This window comes from Oncorhynchus mykiss, chromosome 2 (genome assembly GCF_057628025.1).
Source record: "Oncorhynchus mykiss isolate SJ-2025 chromosome 2, ASM5762802v1, whole genome shotgun sequence".
In the NCBI taxonomy this organism is placed as follows: Eukaryota; Metazoa; Chordata; class Actinopteri; order Salmoniformes; family Salmonidae; genus Oncorhynchus; species Oncorhynchus mykiss.
The window spans coordinates 39024762-39043195 of NC_143023.1; the positions used below are offsets into that span (position 1 = coordinate 39024762).

Sequence of the window (18434 nt, forward strand, 5' to 3'; positions counted from 1 at the left end):
TCCTGGCATTGGTTTTAGAGAAACCAAAATGACATGCACAGGCTGTTTGTTGTGGTTTGCTCTATAAGGATCTATACGGCTGTTTGCTGTGGTTTGCTCTATAATGATCTGTACGGCTGTTTGTTGTGGTTTGCTCTACAAGGATCTGTACGGCTGTTTGTTGTGGTTTGCTCTATAAGGATCTGTACGGCTGTTTGCTGTGGTTTGCTCTATAAGGATCTGTAAGGCTGTTTGTTGTGGTTTGCTCTATAATGATCTGTACGGCTGTTTGTTGTGGTTTGCTCTACAAGGATCTGTAAGGCTGTTTGCTGTGGTTTGCTCTATAATGATCTGTAAGGCTGTTTGTTGTGGTTTGCTCCATAAGGATCTGTAAGGCTGTTTGCTGTGGTTTGCTCTACAAGGATCTGTAAGGCTGTTTGCTGTAGTTTGCTCTATAAGGATCTGTAAGGCTGTTTGTTGTGGTTTGCTCTATAAGGATCTGTAAGGCTGTTTGTTGTGGTTTGCTCTATAATGATCTGTACGGCTGTTTGTTGTGGTTTGCTCTACAAGGATCTGTAAGGCTGTTTGTTGTGGTTTGCTCTACAAGGATCTGTAAGGCTGTTTGTTGTTGTTTGCTCTATAATGATCTGTAAGGCTGTTTGTTGTGGTTTGCTCTATAATGATCTGTACGGCTGTTTGTTGTGGTTTGCTCTACAAGGATCTGTAAGGCTGTTTGCTGTGGTTTGCTCTATAAGGATCTGTAAGGCTGTTTGTTGTGGTTTGCTCTATAATGATCTGTACGGCTGTTTGTTGTGGTTTGCTCTACAAGGATCTGTAAGGCTGTTTGCTGTGGTTTGCTCTATAAGGATCTGTAAGGCTGTTTGCTGTGGTTTGCTCTACAAGGATCTGTAAGGCTGTTTGCTGTGGTTTGCTATATACGGAGCTGTAAAGCTATTTGTTGTGGTTTGCTCAATAAGGATATGTAAGGCTGTTTGCTGTGGTTTGCTCTATAAGGATCTGTACGGCTGTTTGTTGTGGTTTGCTCTATAATGATCTGTAAGGCTGTTTGCTGTGGTTTGCTCTATAATGATATATATGGCTGTTTGTTGTGGTTTGCTCTATAAGGATCTATATGGCTGTTTGTTGTGGTTTGCTCTATAATGATCTGTACGGCTGTTTGCTGTGGTTTGCTCTACAAGGATCTGTACGGCTGTTTGCTGTGGTTTGCTCTACAAGGATCTGTAAGGCTGTTTGCTGTGGTTTGCTCTATAAGGATCTGTAAGGCTGTTTGCTGTGGTTTGCTCTACAAGGATCTGTAAGGCTGTTTGCTGTGGTTTGCTCTATAATGATCTGTAAGGCTGTTTGCTGTGGTTTGCTCTATAATGATCTATATGGCTGTTTGTTGTGGTTTGCTCTATAATGATCTGTACGGCTGTTTGCTGTGGTTTGCTCTATAAGGATCTGTAAGGCTGTTTGCTGTGGTTTGCTCTATAAGAATCTGTAAGGCTGTTTGCTGTGGTTTGCTCTACAAGGATCTGTAAGGCTGTTTGCTGTGGTTTGCTCTATAAGGATCTGTAAGGCTGTTTGTTGTGGTTTGCTCTATAAGGATCTGTAAGGCTGTTTGTTGTGGTTTGCTCTATAATGATCTGTAAGGCTGTTTGCTGTGGTTTGCTCTATAAGGATCTGTAAGGCTGTTTGCTGTGATTTGCTCTTTTAGTATATGTAAGGCTGTTTGCTGTGGTTTGCTCTATAATGATCTATACGGCTGTTTGCTGTGGTTTGCTCTATAAGGATCTGTACGGCTGTTTGCTGTGGTTTGCTCTATAATGATCTGTAAGGCTGTTTGCTGTGGTTTGCTCTATAATGATCTGTACGGCTGTTTGTTGTGGTTTGCTCTACAAGGATCTGTAAGGCTGTTTGCTGTGGTTTGCTCTATAAGGATCTGTAAGGCTGTTTGTTGTGGTTTGCTCTATAATGATCTGTACGGCTGTTTGTTGTGGTTTGCTCTACAAGGATCTGTAAGGCTGTTTGCTGTGGTTTGCTCTATAAGGATCTGTAAGGCTGTTTGCTGTGGTTTGCTCTACAAGGATCTGTAAGGCTGTTTGCTGTGGTTTGCTATATACGGAGCTGTAAAGCTGTTTGTTGTGGTTTGCTCAATAAGGATATGTAAGGCTGTTTGCTGTGGTTTGCTCTATAAGGATCTGTACGGCTGTTTGTTGTGGTTTGCTCTATAATGATCTGTAAGGCTGTTTGCTGTGGTTTGCTCTATAATGATATATATGGCTGTTTGTTGTGGTTTGCTCTATAAGGATCTATATGGCTGTTTGTTGTGGTTTGCTCTATAATGATCTGTACGGCTGTTTGCTGTGGTTTGCTCTACAAGGATCTGTACGGCTGTTTGCTGTGGTTTGCTCTACAAGGATCTGTAAGGCTGTTTGCTGTGGTTTGCTCTATAAGGATCTGTAAGGCTGTTTGCTGTGGTTTGCTCTACAAGGATCTGTAAGGCTGTTTGCTGTGGTTTGCTCTATAATGATCTGTAAGGCTGTTTGCTGTGGTTTGCTCTATAATGATCTATATGGCTGTTTGTTGTGGTTTGCTCTATAATGATCTGTACGGCTGTTTGCTGTGGTTTGCTCTATAAGGATCTGTAAGGCTGTTTGCTGTGGTTTGCTATATAAGAATCTGTAAGGCTGTTTGCTGTGGTTTGCTCTACAAGGATCTGTAAGGCTGTTTGCTGTGGTTTGCTCTATAAGGATCTGTAAGGCTGTTTGTTGTGGTTTGCTCTATAAGGATCTGTAAGGCTGTTTGTTGTGGTTTGCTCTATAATGATCTGTAAGGCTGTTTGCTGTGGTTTGCTCTATAAGGATCTGTAAGGCTGTTTGCTGTGATTTGCTCTTTTAGTATATGTAAGGCTGTTTGCTGTGGTTTGCTCTATAATGATCTATACGGCTGTTTGCTGTGGTTTGCTCTATAAGGATCTGTACGGCTGTTTGCTGTGGTTTGCTCTATAATGATCTGTAAGGCTGTTTGCTGTGGTTTGCTCTATAATGATCTGTACGGCTGTTTGTTGTGGTTTGCTCTATAAGGATCTGTACGGCTGTTTGCTGTGGTTTGCTCTATAATGATCTGTAAGGCTGTTTGTTGTGGTTTGCTCTATAAGGATCTGTACGGCTGTTTGCTGTGGTTTGCTCTATAATGATCTGTATGGCTGTTTGCTGTGGTTTGCTCTATACGGATCTGTAAGGCTGTTTGCTGTGGTTTGCTCTATAAGGATCTGTAAGGCTGTTTGTTGTGGTTTGGTCTATAAGGATCTGTAAGGCTGTTTGCTGTGGTTTGCTCAATAAGGATATGTAAGGCTGTTTGTTGTGGTTTGGTCTATAAGGATCTGTAAGGCTGTTTGCTGTGGTTTGCTCTATAATGATCTGTACGGCTGTTTGCTGTGGTTTGCTCTGTACGGATCTGTAAGGCTGTTTGCTGTGGTTTGCTATATACGGAGCTGTAAAGCTGTTTGTTGTGGTTTGCTCTATAAGGATCTGTAAGGCTGTTTGTTGTGGTTTGGTCTATAAGGATCTGTAAGGCTGTTTGCTGTGGTTTGCTCAATAAGGATATGTAAGGCTGTTTGTTGTGGTTTGGTCTATAAGGATCTGTAAGGCTGTTTGCTGTGGTTTGCTCTATAATGATCTGTACGGCTGTTTGCTGTGGTTTGCTCTATACGGATCTGTAAGGCTGTTTGCTGTGGTTTGCTCTATAAGGATCTGTAAGGCTGTTTGCTGTGGTTTGCTCTATACGGAGCTGTACGGCTGTTTGCTGTGGTTTGCTCTATAATGATCTGTACGGCTGTTTGCTGTGGTTTGCTCTATAAGGATCTGTACGGCTGTTTGCTGTGGTTTGCTCTATAAGGATCTGTACGGCTGTTTGCTGTGGTTTGCTCTATAAGGATCTGTACGGCTGTTTGAATTGGAATGAACTCTTCACATACTTGTCTGCAAAACAGAAGAAAAGCTCAAATAAAACTGAGATGTTCATATCTTTAAGAACATCAGAGGGAGAAATACCCCCCCCCCCCCCAAAAAAAAAGCTCAATATTCCTAAACATTAATGGGACCACAATACCAATTGCCATTCTTTGTTTTTTACCATAGCTTAGAAACACTTTGGCTACAAGTTACTCTACCATGGTGAAGCTTGTCTTCTTCAGAAAGGCAATGGTTTAGCATGTGAGGTGTTATATCATATTTCACTTATTCATACCTATTTTTGCACTCAATTCACATTCTATTTATCAAGGATGAGTAGTATTTGACGTTTAAAAGCACTGTGGGAAGGTGACAGAGGGAACCAGATCAACTGCTCCTCTAGCTGATACCAAATGATTGTTACAGATTGTGGCAAATGAAACAGCAAATTAGAAGACCAATTAACATTTTTGGTTTGGCCCCCAGGGGTACGGATGGCAGAGGGAGGGGCTGGAGAGGGTAGCAGCTCGCAACCCCTGCTGGGCTCCTAATGTGTATAGGAGGAATTGAACACGGGCACCAGGCAGTCACGAGGGCCCTAACTCTGTGCTCCGCTCTTCCACCCTGAGTACATTTGTAAACCTCCAATGGCTCAACTGCTCAATGACTTTACACAAATAAGGATGCGCTAGTCAAGGCACTGTCAACATTCGACCGTGAACAGGATATCTCATGATAAATAGAATTTGATATACCATTATAACGCTTACTTGTTTTGTTAGTTGTCATGAAATTATATTTATCATTATATTTGAATACATAAAATATAAACGCAACATGCAACAATTTCAATTTTTCTACTGAGTGTCAGTTCATAAAAGGAAATCAGTCATTTGAAATAAATTCATTAGGCCCTAATCTATGGATTTTAGATGACTAGGCAGGGGCGCAGCGATGGGTGGGCCTCGGAGGACATAGGCCCACCCACTGGGGAGCCAGGCCCAGCCAACTGAGGAGCCAGGCCCAGCCAATCAGAATGAGTTTTTCTTTATTACAGACATAAATACTCTTCAGTTTCATCAGCTGTCCGGGTAGCTTGTTTCAGATGATCCTGCATGTGAAGAAGCCGGATGTGTAGATCCTGGGCTGGCGTGGTTACACGTGGTCTGCGGTTGTGAGGCCGGTTGGATGTACTGCCAATTTCTCTAAAACGAAGTAGAGAAATGAACATTCAATTATCTGGCAAGAGCTCTTGTGGACATTCTTGCAGGCAGCATGCCAACTGCACACTCCCTCAAAACTTGAGACATCTGTGGCACTGTGTTGTGTGAGAAAACTGCAACAGAGGGGCCTTTTATTGTCCCCAGCACTAGGTGCACCTGTGTAATAATCATGCTGGTCAATCAGCTTCTTGATATGACACACCTGTCAGGGGATAGGAGAAATGCTCCTTAACAGGGATGTAAAGAAGAAAGAAAGAAGAAAAATCAGCTTTTTGTGTGTATGGAAGATTTCATGGATCTTTTATTTCAGCTCATGAAACATGGGACCAACACTTTACATGCTGTGTTTATATTTTCGTTCAGTGTATATTGTGTATCTCATGTTGGTATAAAATAGTAGATGTGTCGCTGACACCTATGAAATCCTCCAATGCAACTTCTTTACCTTATCCTCAAATGAATGCACAATATACATTTGAATTGTATTATTGACAGTTCAAACAATTATGGTTGGAAGATGCAGGTAACTACTGTCAGATATTACCAATAGTCATATTTCAAAGGGACAACTGGCATATACATTCTCAAAGGCTATTTTACAATGATATACCTGTTTTTGCAGTCCAAACCTCATGCCACACCACATTATGACTATTGTTCTCAATGAAGAGACACTCATTACAGCATCATGACTGCCATAATTGATATCCTCCCTTTAATACATTTCTATCAGCATCTTCTGTATGCTTCTTCTCAATCTGCCTGCCTGTGAAAATAGCTACTTTGAGCTAATTCGAGGTAGCGCTAACTTTGAGGACCGCCGCACGGCTGGCGGTGGATGTCGTGGGGCCGGTGACCCTGTGAAGTGTTGGGAGAGGCGGAGAGCAAGGTGTCTCTTTGCCGTCGCAGATACCGGCCTCCATCTTTAAAACACAAAGACGCACATTTAAATCCACCGCTAACAAACAGCCTCAATTACTAGCCTCATTACCAATGCAGTCGTCGAACGAGGAAAATATGGAAATGTATTAGAAATTGTAAAAAAAGACGCAACGAATCGCGACGATATCTAGGCAGTGGGGTTGATTCCCATGTCGAGTCGCTGTGCTCACCGACGTGGAGAATGTTGAAACGCGGCTGTTGGACTAATTAATATTGGCTATCGTAGGAGGACTGTGTGGGCCTTTCTCTTAGCCTGACACCTGCTGACTCCTAAACGCACATTATGCTGTTTTAATATGACAGTTATGCCATTACCATATCTGAGAGATAGAAGCGCTCCCCCGGGATCCCACCCTCACACTGTTCTTTAGAACCTTTTCATATCGGACTCTGAATGGATGTATTTATTCCACTGGCCTGGAATAAGAAATCAGTTAATTTGTCTTGAATATAAATTATTTACTTTTTTTTTTTTTACTCTTTTTTTTTTAATGATTTATGATTAATCTCATTATTTTCCTGACTGTGACAGAGGACTTCTGTGTCTGAAATAAAGTTTTGAAATAACTTTTAAGCGGTCGAGGAAAATTCTAAATTGAATTTTTGTCGGATAGTTACTTGTTGGATGGTATTTATTGCTACTGTTTGTGTGCTTTACTCATGTTAGGCTGGCTTATACACCATGATTTGTAAAGTTATTGAAAATGTTATTTGCTTTATTTGTGATATTGATATGATTAGGCTTAGGCCTTCTTATGATGAGCAAATACCAGTTGCGGAGTCTTGGTCTGTAAAAATGAGGAGGCCCATCCTGTAAAAATGAGGAGGCCCATCCTGTAAAAATGAGGAGGCCGATTAGGGGAGGAGCATTAGGGGAGGGAAGTTACATCCCTGTGTGCAATCCTTATCCACTTACCCAGGGTCTTAATGGAGCTGTTACCGTCCTGAGTACAGACAGACATGTCTACAGCTAAAGACATGGTGAAAAAGAACTGTCCCATTCCTGGAACTCTAAGGAGAACACCTCACATTTTACCCTACAAAACGCAAATCGCTTCATGGAGGGACATTTTCACCATTCACCAGCAGGTGTTTTGATGTGTAAAATGCAAAAAGGGGCGGGTCCTCTGCATAGTTTTGAGGACATATTAAGTCCTGTAAAGGAAATGGAGCCAGGGCAGGACTACTAAGGCCCTTGATGGAGAGAGGTGTCTCGGGGGGGGGGGGGGGTGGAAAACAAATTTCTATCGTTGCTTGGCGTGAGCTATGGTACCGTGAAGCTTTATTGTCCCAGCCGAGGTGATAAGGGAGAGTAATTGCATATTATACTGTCCGAGAATGTCAGCCCGAGACCAAGCACGAGTGCCTCATCCATCACGCATGATGCTGTGTGTGCGCGTGCGTATGAAAGTGCCGCAGCTCCTGCACGTGCTTACATGATGTGGTGGGCGTTGGATCTATTGGTGGGGGTTATGTATGTCGGTGTGTGTGTGTGTCCTCAGCCCCAGTCCAGGCCTGTGTACAGTGTCCTAGGGCAGGTTTAGATAGGGCCTGAGACCAGTTTAAGCAGCATAATCAGGGGGACTCTGACTCCCTGAGCTGATGACATGACAGCCAGCACCCAGCATTACCTTACTGCATGACTACTGCCTGCAGCCCCACAGCCCTGCATGTCTACACCACGTCAATAATACACACCTACAACGCTACACTGTATGGCTCAGCTGGTACTATTAACACCAAGTTGTAAGTTCAATTCCCACATAGATTGTACACAAAGTGAAAAATGTAGGTATTTACTGCACTGTAAGTCACTTAGAATACATTTCTAAGTGGTGTAAAATACCAGTACCCTACTACACCACTTTACCTCGCTACACTACTATACCACTTTACCTCGCTACAGTACTATACCACTTTACCTCGCTACACTACTATACCACTTTACCTCGCTACAGTACTTTACCACTTTACCTCGCTACACTACTATACCACTTTACCTCGTTACACTACTACACCGCTTTACCTCGCTACACTACTACACAGCTTTACCTCGCTACACTACTATACCACTTTACCTCGCTACACTACTACACCGCTTTACCTCGCTACACTACTATACCACTTTACCTCGCTACACTACTACACCACTTTACCTCGCTACACTACTACACCGCTTTACCTCGCTACACTACTACACAGCTTTACCTCGCTACACTACTATACCACTTTACCTCGCTACACTACTACACCGCTTTACCTCGCTACAGTACTTTACCACTTTACCTCGCTACACTACTATACCACTTTACCTCGTTACACTACTACACCGCTTTACCTCGCTACACTACTACACAGCTTTACCTCGCTACACTACTATACCACTTTACCTCGCTACACTACTATACCACTTTACCTCGCTACACTACTACACCACTTTACCTCGCTACACTACTATACCACTTTACCTCGCTACAGTACTATACCACTTTACCTCGCTACACTACTATACCACTTTACCTCGTTACACTACTACACCGCTTTACCTCGCTACACTACTACACAGCTTTACCTCGCTACACTACTATACCACTTTACCTCGCTACACTACTACACCGCTTTACCTCGCTACACTACTATACCACTTTACCTCGTTACACTACTACACCACTTTACCTCGCTACACTACTATACCACTTTACCTCGCTACACTACTACACCGCTTTACCTCGCTACACTACTATACCACTTTACCTCGCTACACTACTACACCACTTTACCTCGCTACACTACTATACCACTTTACCTCGCTACACTACTACACCGCTTTACCTCGCTACACTACTACACCACTTTACCTCGCTACACTACTACACCACTTTACCTCGCTACACTACTATACCACTTTACCTCGCTACACTACTACACCGCTTTACCTCGCTACACTACTACACCACTTTACCTCGCTACACTACTATACCACTTTACCTCGCTACACTACTACACCGCTTTACCTCGCTACACTACTATACCACTTTACCTCGCTACACTACTACACCACTTTACCTCGCTACACTACTATACCACTTTACCTCGCTACACTACTACACCGCTTTACCTCGCTACACTACTACACAGCTTTACCTCGCTACACTACTATACCACTTTACCTCGCTACACTACTACACCGCTTTACCTCGCTACAGTACTTTACCACTTTACCTCGCTACACTACTATACCACTTTACCTCGTTACACTACTACACCGCTTTACCTCGCTACACTACTACACAGCTTTACCTCGCTACACTACTATACCACTTTACCTCGCTACACTACTATACCACTTTACCTCGCTACACTACTACACCACTTTACCTCGCTACACTACTATACCACTTTACCTCGCTACAGTACTATACCACTTTACCTCGCTACACTACTATACCACTTTACCTCGTTACACTACTACACCGCTTTACCTCGCTACACTACTACACAGCTTTACCTCGCTACACTACTATACCACTTTACCTCGCTACACTACTACACCGCTTTACCTCGCTACACTACTATACCACTTTACCTCGTTACACTACTACACCACTTTACCTCGCTACACTACTATACCACTTTACCTCGCTACACTACTACACCGCTTTACCTCGCTACACTACTATACCACTTTACCTCGCTACACTACTACACCACTTTACCTCGCTACACTACTATACCACTTTACCTCGCTACACTACTACACCGCTTTACCTCGCTACACTACTATACCACTTTACCTCGCTACACTACTACACCGCTTTACCTCGCTACACTACTACACCACTTTACCTCGCTACACTACTATACCACTTTACCTCGCTACACTACTATACCACTTTACCTCGTTACACTACTACACCGCTTTACCTCGCTACACTACTATACCACTTTACCTCGCTACACTACTACACAGCTTTACCTCGCTACACTACTACACCGCTTTACCTCGCTACACTACTATACCACTTTACCTCGCTACGCTACTACACCACTTTACCTCGCTACACTACTACACCGCTTTACCTCGCTACACTACTATACCACTTTACCTCGCTACACTACTACACCGCTTTACCTCGCTACACTACTACACAGCTTTACCTCGCTACACTACTATACCACTTTACCTCGCTACACTACTATACCACTTTACCTCGCTACAGTACTTTACCACTTTACCTCGCTACACTACTATACCACTTTACCTCGTTACACTACTACACCGCTTTACCTCGCTACACTACTACACAGCTTTACCTCGCTACACTACTATACCACTTTACCTCGCTACACTACTACACCGCTTTACCTCGCTACACTACTATACCACTTTACCTCGCTACACTACTACACCGCTTTACCTCGCTACACTACTACACCACTTTACCTCGCTACACTACTATACCACTTTACCTCGCTACACTACTATACCACTTTACCTCGTTACACTACTACACCGCTTTACCTCGCTACACTACTATACCACTTTACCTCGCTACACTACTACACAGCTTTACCTCGCTACACTACTACACCGCTTTACCTCGCTACACTACTATACCACTTTACCTCGCTACGCTACTACACCACTTTACCTCGCTACACTACTACACCGCTTTACCTCGCTACACTACTATACCACTTTACCTCGCTACACTACTACACCGCTTTACCTCGCTACACTACTACACAGCTTTACCTCGCTACACTACTATACCACTTTACCTCGCTACACTACTATACCACTTTACCTCGCTACAGTACTTTACCACTTTACCTCGCTACACTACTATACCACTTTACCTCGTTACACTACTACACCGCTTTACCTCGCTACACTACTACACAGCTTTACCTCGCTACACTACTATACCACTTTACCTCGCTACACTACTACACCGCTTTACCTCGCTACACTACTATACCACTTTACCTCGCTACACTACTACACCACTTTACCTCGCTACACTACTACACCGCTTTACCTCGTTACACTACTACACCGCTTTACCTCGCTACACTACTACACAGCTTTACCTCGCTACACTACTATACCACTTTACCTCGCTACACTACTACACCGCTTTACCTCGCTACACTACTATACCACTTTACCTCGCTACACTACTACACAGCTTTACCTCGCTACACTACTACACCGCTTTACCTCGCTACACTACTATACCACTTTACCTCGCTACGCTACTACACCACTTTACCTCGCTACACTACTACACCACTTTACCTCGCTACACTACTACACCGCTTTACCTCGCTACACTACTATACCACTTTACCTCGCTACACTACTACACAGCTTTACCTCGCTACACTACTATACCGCTTTACCTCGCTACACTACTACACCGCTTTACCTCGCTACACTACTACACCGCTTTACCTCGCTACACTACTACACCGCTTTACCTCGCTACACTACTACACCGCTTTACCTCGCTACACTACTACACAGCTTTACCTCGCTACACTACTATACCACTTTACCTCGCTACACTACTACACTACTACACAGCTTTACCTCGCTACACTACTACACAGCTTTACCTCGCTACACTACTACACCACTTTACCTCGCTACACTACTATACCACTTTACCTCGCTACGCTACTACACCACTTTACCTCGCTACACTACTACACCGCTTTACCTCGCTACACTACTATACCACTTTACCTCGCTACACTACTACACCGCTTTACCTCGCTACACTACTACACCGCTTTACCTCGCTACACTACTACACCGCTTTACCTCGCTACACTACTATACCACTTTACCTCGCTACACTACTACACAGCTTTACCTCGCTACACTACTACACCACTTTACCTCGCTACACTACTATATAACTTTACCTCGCTACACTACTACACCACTTTACCTCGCTACACTACTATACCTCTTTACCTCGCTACACTACTACACCACTTTACCTCGCTACACTACTACACAGCTTTACCTCACTACACTACTACACCTCTTTACCTCACTACACTACTATACCACTTTACCTCGCTACATTACTACACCGCTTTACCTCGCTACACTACTATACCGCTTTACCTCACTACACTACTATACCACTTTACCTCGCTACACTACTACACCGCTTTACCTCGCTACACTACTACACCGCTTTACCTCGCTACACTACTACACCGCTTTACCTCGCTACACTACTATACCACTTTACCTCGCTACACTACTACACAGCTTTACCTCGCTACACTACTACACCACTTTACCTCGCTACACTACTATATAACTTTACCTCGCTACACTACTACACCACTTTACCTCGCTACACTACTATACCTCTTTACCTCGCTACACTACTACACCACTTTACCTCGCTACACTACTACACAGCTTTACCTCACTACACTACTACACCTCTTTACCTCACTACACTACTATACCACTTTACCTCGCTACATTACTACACCGCTTTACCTCGCTACACTACTATACCGCTTTACCTCACTACACTACTATACCACTTTACCTCGCTACACTACTACACCGCTTTACCTCGCTACACTACTATACCACTTTACCTCGCTACCCTACTACACCGCTTTACCTCGCTACACTACTACACCACTTTACCTCCCTACACTACTTCACCACTTCACTTCACGACACTACTATACCACTTTACCTCGCTACACTACTACACAGCTTTACCTCGCTACACTACTATACCACTTTACCTCGCTACACTACTACACTACTACACAGCTTTACCTCGCTACACTACTACACAGCTTTACCTCGCTACACTACTACACCGCTTTACCTCGCTACACTACTACACCGCTTTACCTCGCTACACTACTACACAGCTTTACCTCGCTACACTACTATACCACTTTACCTCGCTACACTACTACACCGCTTTACCTCGCTACACTACTATACCACTTTACCTCGCTACACTACTACACCACTTTACCTCGCTACACTACTACACCGCTTTACCTCGCTACACTACTACACAGCTTTACCTCGCTACACTACTATACCACTTTACCTCGCTACACTACTACACCGCTTTACCTCGCTACAGTACTTTACCACTTTACCTCGCTACACTACTATACCACTTTACCTCGTTACACTACTACACCGCTTTACCTCGCTACACTACTACACAGCTTTACCTCGCTACACTACTATACCACTTTACCTCGCTACACTACTATACCACTTTACCTCGCTACACTACTACACCACTTTACCTCGCTACACTACTATACCACTTTACCTCGCTACAGTACTATACCACTTTACCTCGCTACACTACTATACCACTTTACCTCGTTACACTACTACACCGCTTTACCTCGCTACACTACTACACAGCTTTACCTCGCTACACTACTATACCACTTTACCTCGCTACACTACTACACCGCTTTACCTCGCTACACTACTATACCACTTTACCTCGTTACACTACTACACCACTTTACCTCGCTACACTACTATACCACTTTACCTCGCTACACTACTACACCGCTTTACCTCGCTACACTACTATACCACTTTACCTCGCTACACTACTACACCACTTTACCTCGCTACACTACTATACCACTTTACCTCGCTACACTACTACACCGCTTTACCTCGCTACACTACTACACCACTTTACCTCGCTACACTACTATACCACTTTACCTCGCTACACTACTATACCACTTTACCTCGTTACACTACTACACCGCTTTACCTCGCTACACTACTACACAGCTTTACCTCACTACACTACTATACCACTTTACCTCGCTACACTACTACACCGCTTTACCTCGCTACACTACTATACCACTTTACCTCGCTACACTACTACACCGCTTTACCTCGCTACACTACTACACCGCTTTACCTCGCTACACTACTATACCACTTTACCTCGCTACGCTACTACACCACTTTACCTCGCTACACTACTACACCGCTTTACCTCGCTACACTACTATACCACTTTACCTCGCTACACTACTACACCGCTTTACCTCGCTACACTACTACACAGCTTTACCTCGCTACACTACTATACCACTTTACCTCGCTACACTACTACACCGCTTTACCTCGCTACACTACTATACCACTTTACCTCGCTACACTACTACACCGCTTTACCTCGCTACACTACTACACAGCTTTACCTCGCTACACTACTACACCGCTTTACCTCGCTACACTACTACACAGCTTTACCTCGCTACACTACTATACCTTTTTCCCTGCTACACTACTACACCGCTTTACCTCGCTACACTACTACACCGCTTTACCTCGCTACACTACTACACAGCTTTACCTCGCTACACTACTATACCTTTTTCCCTGCTACACTACTATACCACTTTACCTCGCTACACTACTACACCGCTTTACCTCGCTACACTACTACACCACTTTACCTCGTTACACTACTACACCGCTTTACCTCGCTACACTACTACACAGCTTTACCTCGCTACACTACTATACCACTTTACCTCGCTACACTACTACACCGCTTTACCTCGCTACACTACTATACCACTTTACCTCGCTACACTACTACACAGCTTTACCTCGCTACACTACTATACCACTTTACCTCGCTACACTACTATACCACTTTACCTCGCTACACTACTACACCACTTTACCTCGCTACACTACTACAACGCTTTACCTCGCTACACTACTATACCACTTTACCTCGCTACCCTACTACACCGCTTTACCTCGCTACACTACTACACCACTTTACCTCGTTACACTACTACACCGCTTTACCTCGCTACACTACTACACAGCTTTACCTCGCTACACTACTATACCACTTTACCTCGCTACACTACTACACCGCTTTACCTCGCTACACTACTATACCACTTTACCTCGCTACACTACTACACAGCTTTACCTCGCTACACTACTACACCGCTTTACCTCGCTACACTACTATACCACTTTACCTCGCTACGCTACTACACCACTTTACCTCGCTACACTACTACACAGCTTTACCTCGCTACACTACTACACAGCTTTACCTCGCTACACTACTACACCGCTTTACCTCGCTACACTACTATACCACTTTACCTCGCTACGCTACTACACCACTTTACCTCGCTACACTACTACACCGCTTTACCTCGCTACACTACTATACCACTTTACCTCGCTACACTACTACACAGCTTTACCTCGCTACACTACTACACCGCTTTACCTCGCTACACTACTACACCGCTTTACCTCGCTACACTACTACACCGCTTTACCTCGCTACACTACTACACCGCTTTACCTCGCTACACTACTATACCACTTTACCTCGCTACACTACTACACAGCTTTACCTCGCTACACTACTACACCACTTTACCTCGCTACACTACTATATAACTTTACCTCGCTACACTACTACACCACTTTACCTCGCTACACTACTATACCTCTTTACCTCGCTACACTACTACACCACTTTACCTCGCTACACTACTACACAGCTTTACCTCACTACACTACTACACCTCTTTACCTCACTACACTACTATACCACTTTACCTCGCTACATTACTACACCGCTTTACCTCGCTACACTACTATACCGCTTTACCTCACTACACTACTATACCACTTTACCTCGCTACACTACTACACCGCTTTACCTCGCTACACTACTATACCACTTTACCTCGCTACCCTACTACACCGCTTTACCTCGCTACACTACTACACCACTTTACCTCCCTACACTACTTCACCACTTCACTTCACGACACTACTATACCACTTTACCTCGCTACACCACTACACCTACTGTAGCACAGCCACAGGAGACACATGGGCATCATCCACAGGCATTGGCTTTGAGAGGGGTAGTATTTTCTGTTACTTTTAGTTGAGCGCCATTTTTAAAAACCTCAGCCCCCAGAATCACGTCTAGTAGCAGGCCAGTGGATACGAGATTTGGTTCAGGGTTCCCGAGGTTACAAACACGGTAGACCTCATCAAAATATGTTATAAAAATTGTGTTTTTAAACTTTCACCCTGTTGCAGGAATGTCATACCCACATAGTGAAATGTCTGTAACATGCAAGAGGAACCAAGGGCTGTGTGGAAACAAGTGTGCATCTACAGCGTGTAAATGTATCTCACAAATTGTAGAACTGTCTATCATTGTTTACCACTTTGCTTACCCCACCCCCAGTTTTTGATTGTGTGTGTGTTGCATCGTCACAGGAGGCTTTAAGAGTCTCTCCAAAAATGTATACTCCTTAAACATGCTCCCTCAGCCCCACCACTAAATTGTTTGAGTTCAATCCACTTGATTCATTTGGTTGGTGTCATTAGAACAAAACCAAACTGTCAGTACAGTAAACCCTCCAAGGAGAGCGTCTATTGTTTGGGGATTTTCTTCTTCTCCTTCCTGTCTTTTTTTTTTTACTCTTCGTTTCATCTTTTTATCTTCTAATTGAAGGAATTATTTCTCCTTTAATCACTATCTGTTCATCTCCCAACAGATCCAACTGTGCGGAGAACATCCGAAAGCACATCCTGCACACGGGGAAGCACGAGGGAGTGAAGATGTACAACTGCCCCAAGTGTGACTACGGCACCAACGGCCCCATGGACTTCAGGAACCATCTGAAGGAGCATCACCCTGACATCGAGAACCCTGACCTGGCCTACCTGCACGCAGGTAGGATTACTCCTATCTACACACACACACGGGTGAACTCGCATAGACACTCAAGCGAGTGAACATACAAACAAACACACACTGATCTTCACTCTGACACTCTCCTCTGGGTAACAGCTCCCCTGACACCTTGCTCACTCTCTCCCCCTCTCTCTCTCTCTCTCTCTCCTGCTCCTTCCCTCCACCTCCTCCTTCTCTTCTTCCCCCTCCTCCTTCCCTCCACCTTCTCCTCTACCCCTTCCCCCTCATCCTCTTCCTCCTTTTTCTCATCCTTCTCTAACCCCCACTCCCTCCTCATCCTCTATTGGATCTATCCTTTGTGTTGAGTGTTCTCCCTGTGTCCTTGAAGGCCCCAAATCCAATCTAGAGAGTGAATGTCCTTCTCTGGAAACCGAAAGGACACCTTTTATCCCATTATCCCTATGACCTGGTACCCTCTGGATAGTAAAGCATGTGGTAGCTAGCCACTCCAGTCCAAGATTGCGTCCCAAATGGTGCCCTGTTCCCTATTTCCTGCACTCCTTTTGACCAGGGTCCATAGGGCTCTGGTCAAAAGCAGTGCCCAGGACACAGACCAGGACAGACGTTGGCCAGGAGAGGATACCATTACTGGGGTGGGGAGACATGACCATAGAGCATGGAGAAGGAAACACTGTTGCTTTAGTTCTTTCGTTTCTATGGAGACAGGATGGGTCTGTGTTTTGTCTCTGTGTGCTGAATCTGCTGACTGTTCACCGGTCTTCCTTTGCCTTCCACAGAGTTAGGGTTGGCAAAATACCTGCTTCTTATTCCCTTACACTCTGGCTCACCCCCCTAGACACCCTTACCCCCCCCCCACACACACACACACTACCCCACACCCACATACCCCCTCCCCTCACACCTACAGAAGGTTGAAAGAAGGTATGTTTGTGTTTAAAGTGCTCTTGTGGGGCTCTCTGAAAAAGGGAAGCAATGTTTTATCCGAGTCGACAGAACGAGACCAAAAGAAAGGAGAGCGAGGGGGAAAAAAAGATTAAGAAGGTAGATGTTGAATTAACCTGCTTGTGATTGCTCTCTGTCAGGATGGCGCTGGGGCTGGCAAGGAGAGGCAAATCGTCTGTGATGGCCCTTCCTGCCGTTTTCCCTTTGAAAGACACAGATCAAACACAGGCTCTCTCTCTCTTTCCTCTCCTCTCTTTCTCCTCCGTAGACCCAGTCACGGGCCCCTCACAGCCGCAGTTGATTGACACTCGGACGTCTGCGGCGCTCCTCTCGGTGCCGTCTCTGCCTCTCTTTTTTTCTCCACCCTTTCTTTATTCAACGGCGTCGCACTTCGAATTAAAGCCCTTCTCAAGGATGAAAAGAGAGGTCCTCTGCAAACGGAGGAGGGAGAGAGGGAGGAAGAGAGGAGGGAATTAGAGCCAGCCAGAGATGATGGAGGGAAATTATGATTAGAAAAAATATGAAAGAAACCAGGAGAATATGGTTGTGGGGAGGGTGGGCGGGTGGGTGTTGCTGATCGGGCAATTTTTTTAATAAAATGGTAATGACAATTG

At 44.5% G+C, this 18434-nt stretch overlaps 1 protein-coding gene across 2 annotated transcripts in view; it reads left to right on the plus strand.

Annotated features, from left to right (window-relative positions):
• Nucleotides 1–18434, plus strand: part of znf407 (zinc finger protein 407) — a 202267-nt gene that overhangs the window by 123547 nt on the left and 60286 nt on the right. For both annotated transcript variants that reach the window (XM_090199397.1, XM_090199400.1), the window contains exon 8: nt 16718–16896. In XM_090199397.1, coding sequence (XP_090055523.1) covers nt 16718–16896 — 179 coding nt within the window. The remainder of the gene's footprint in view (nt 1–16717; nt 16897–18434) is intronic.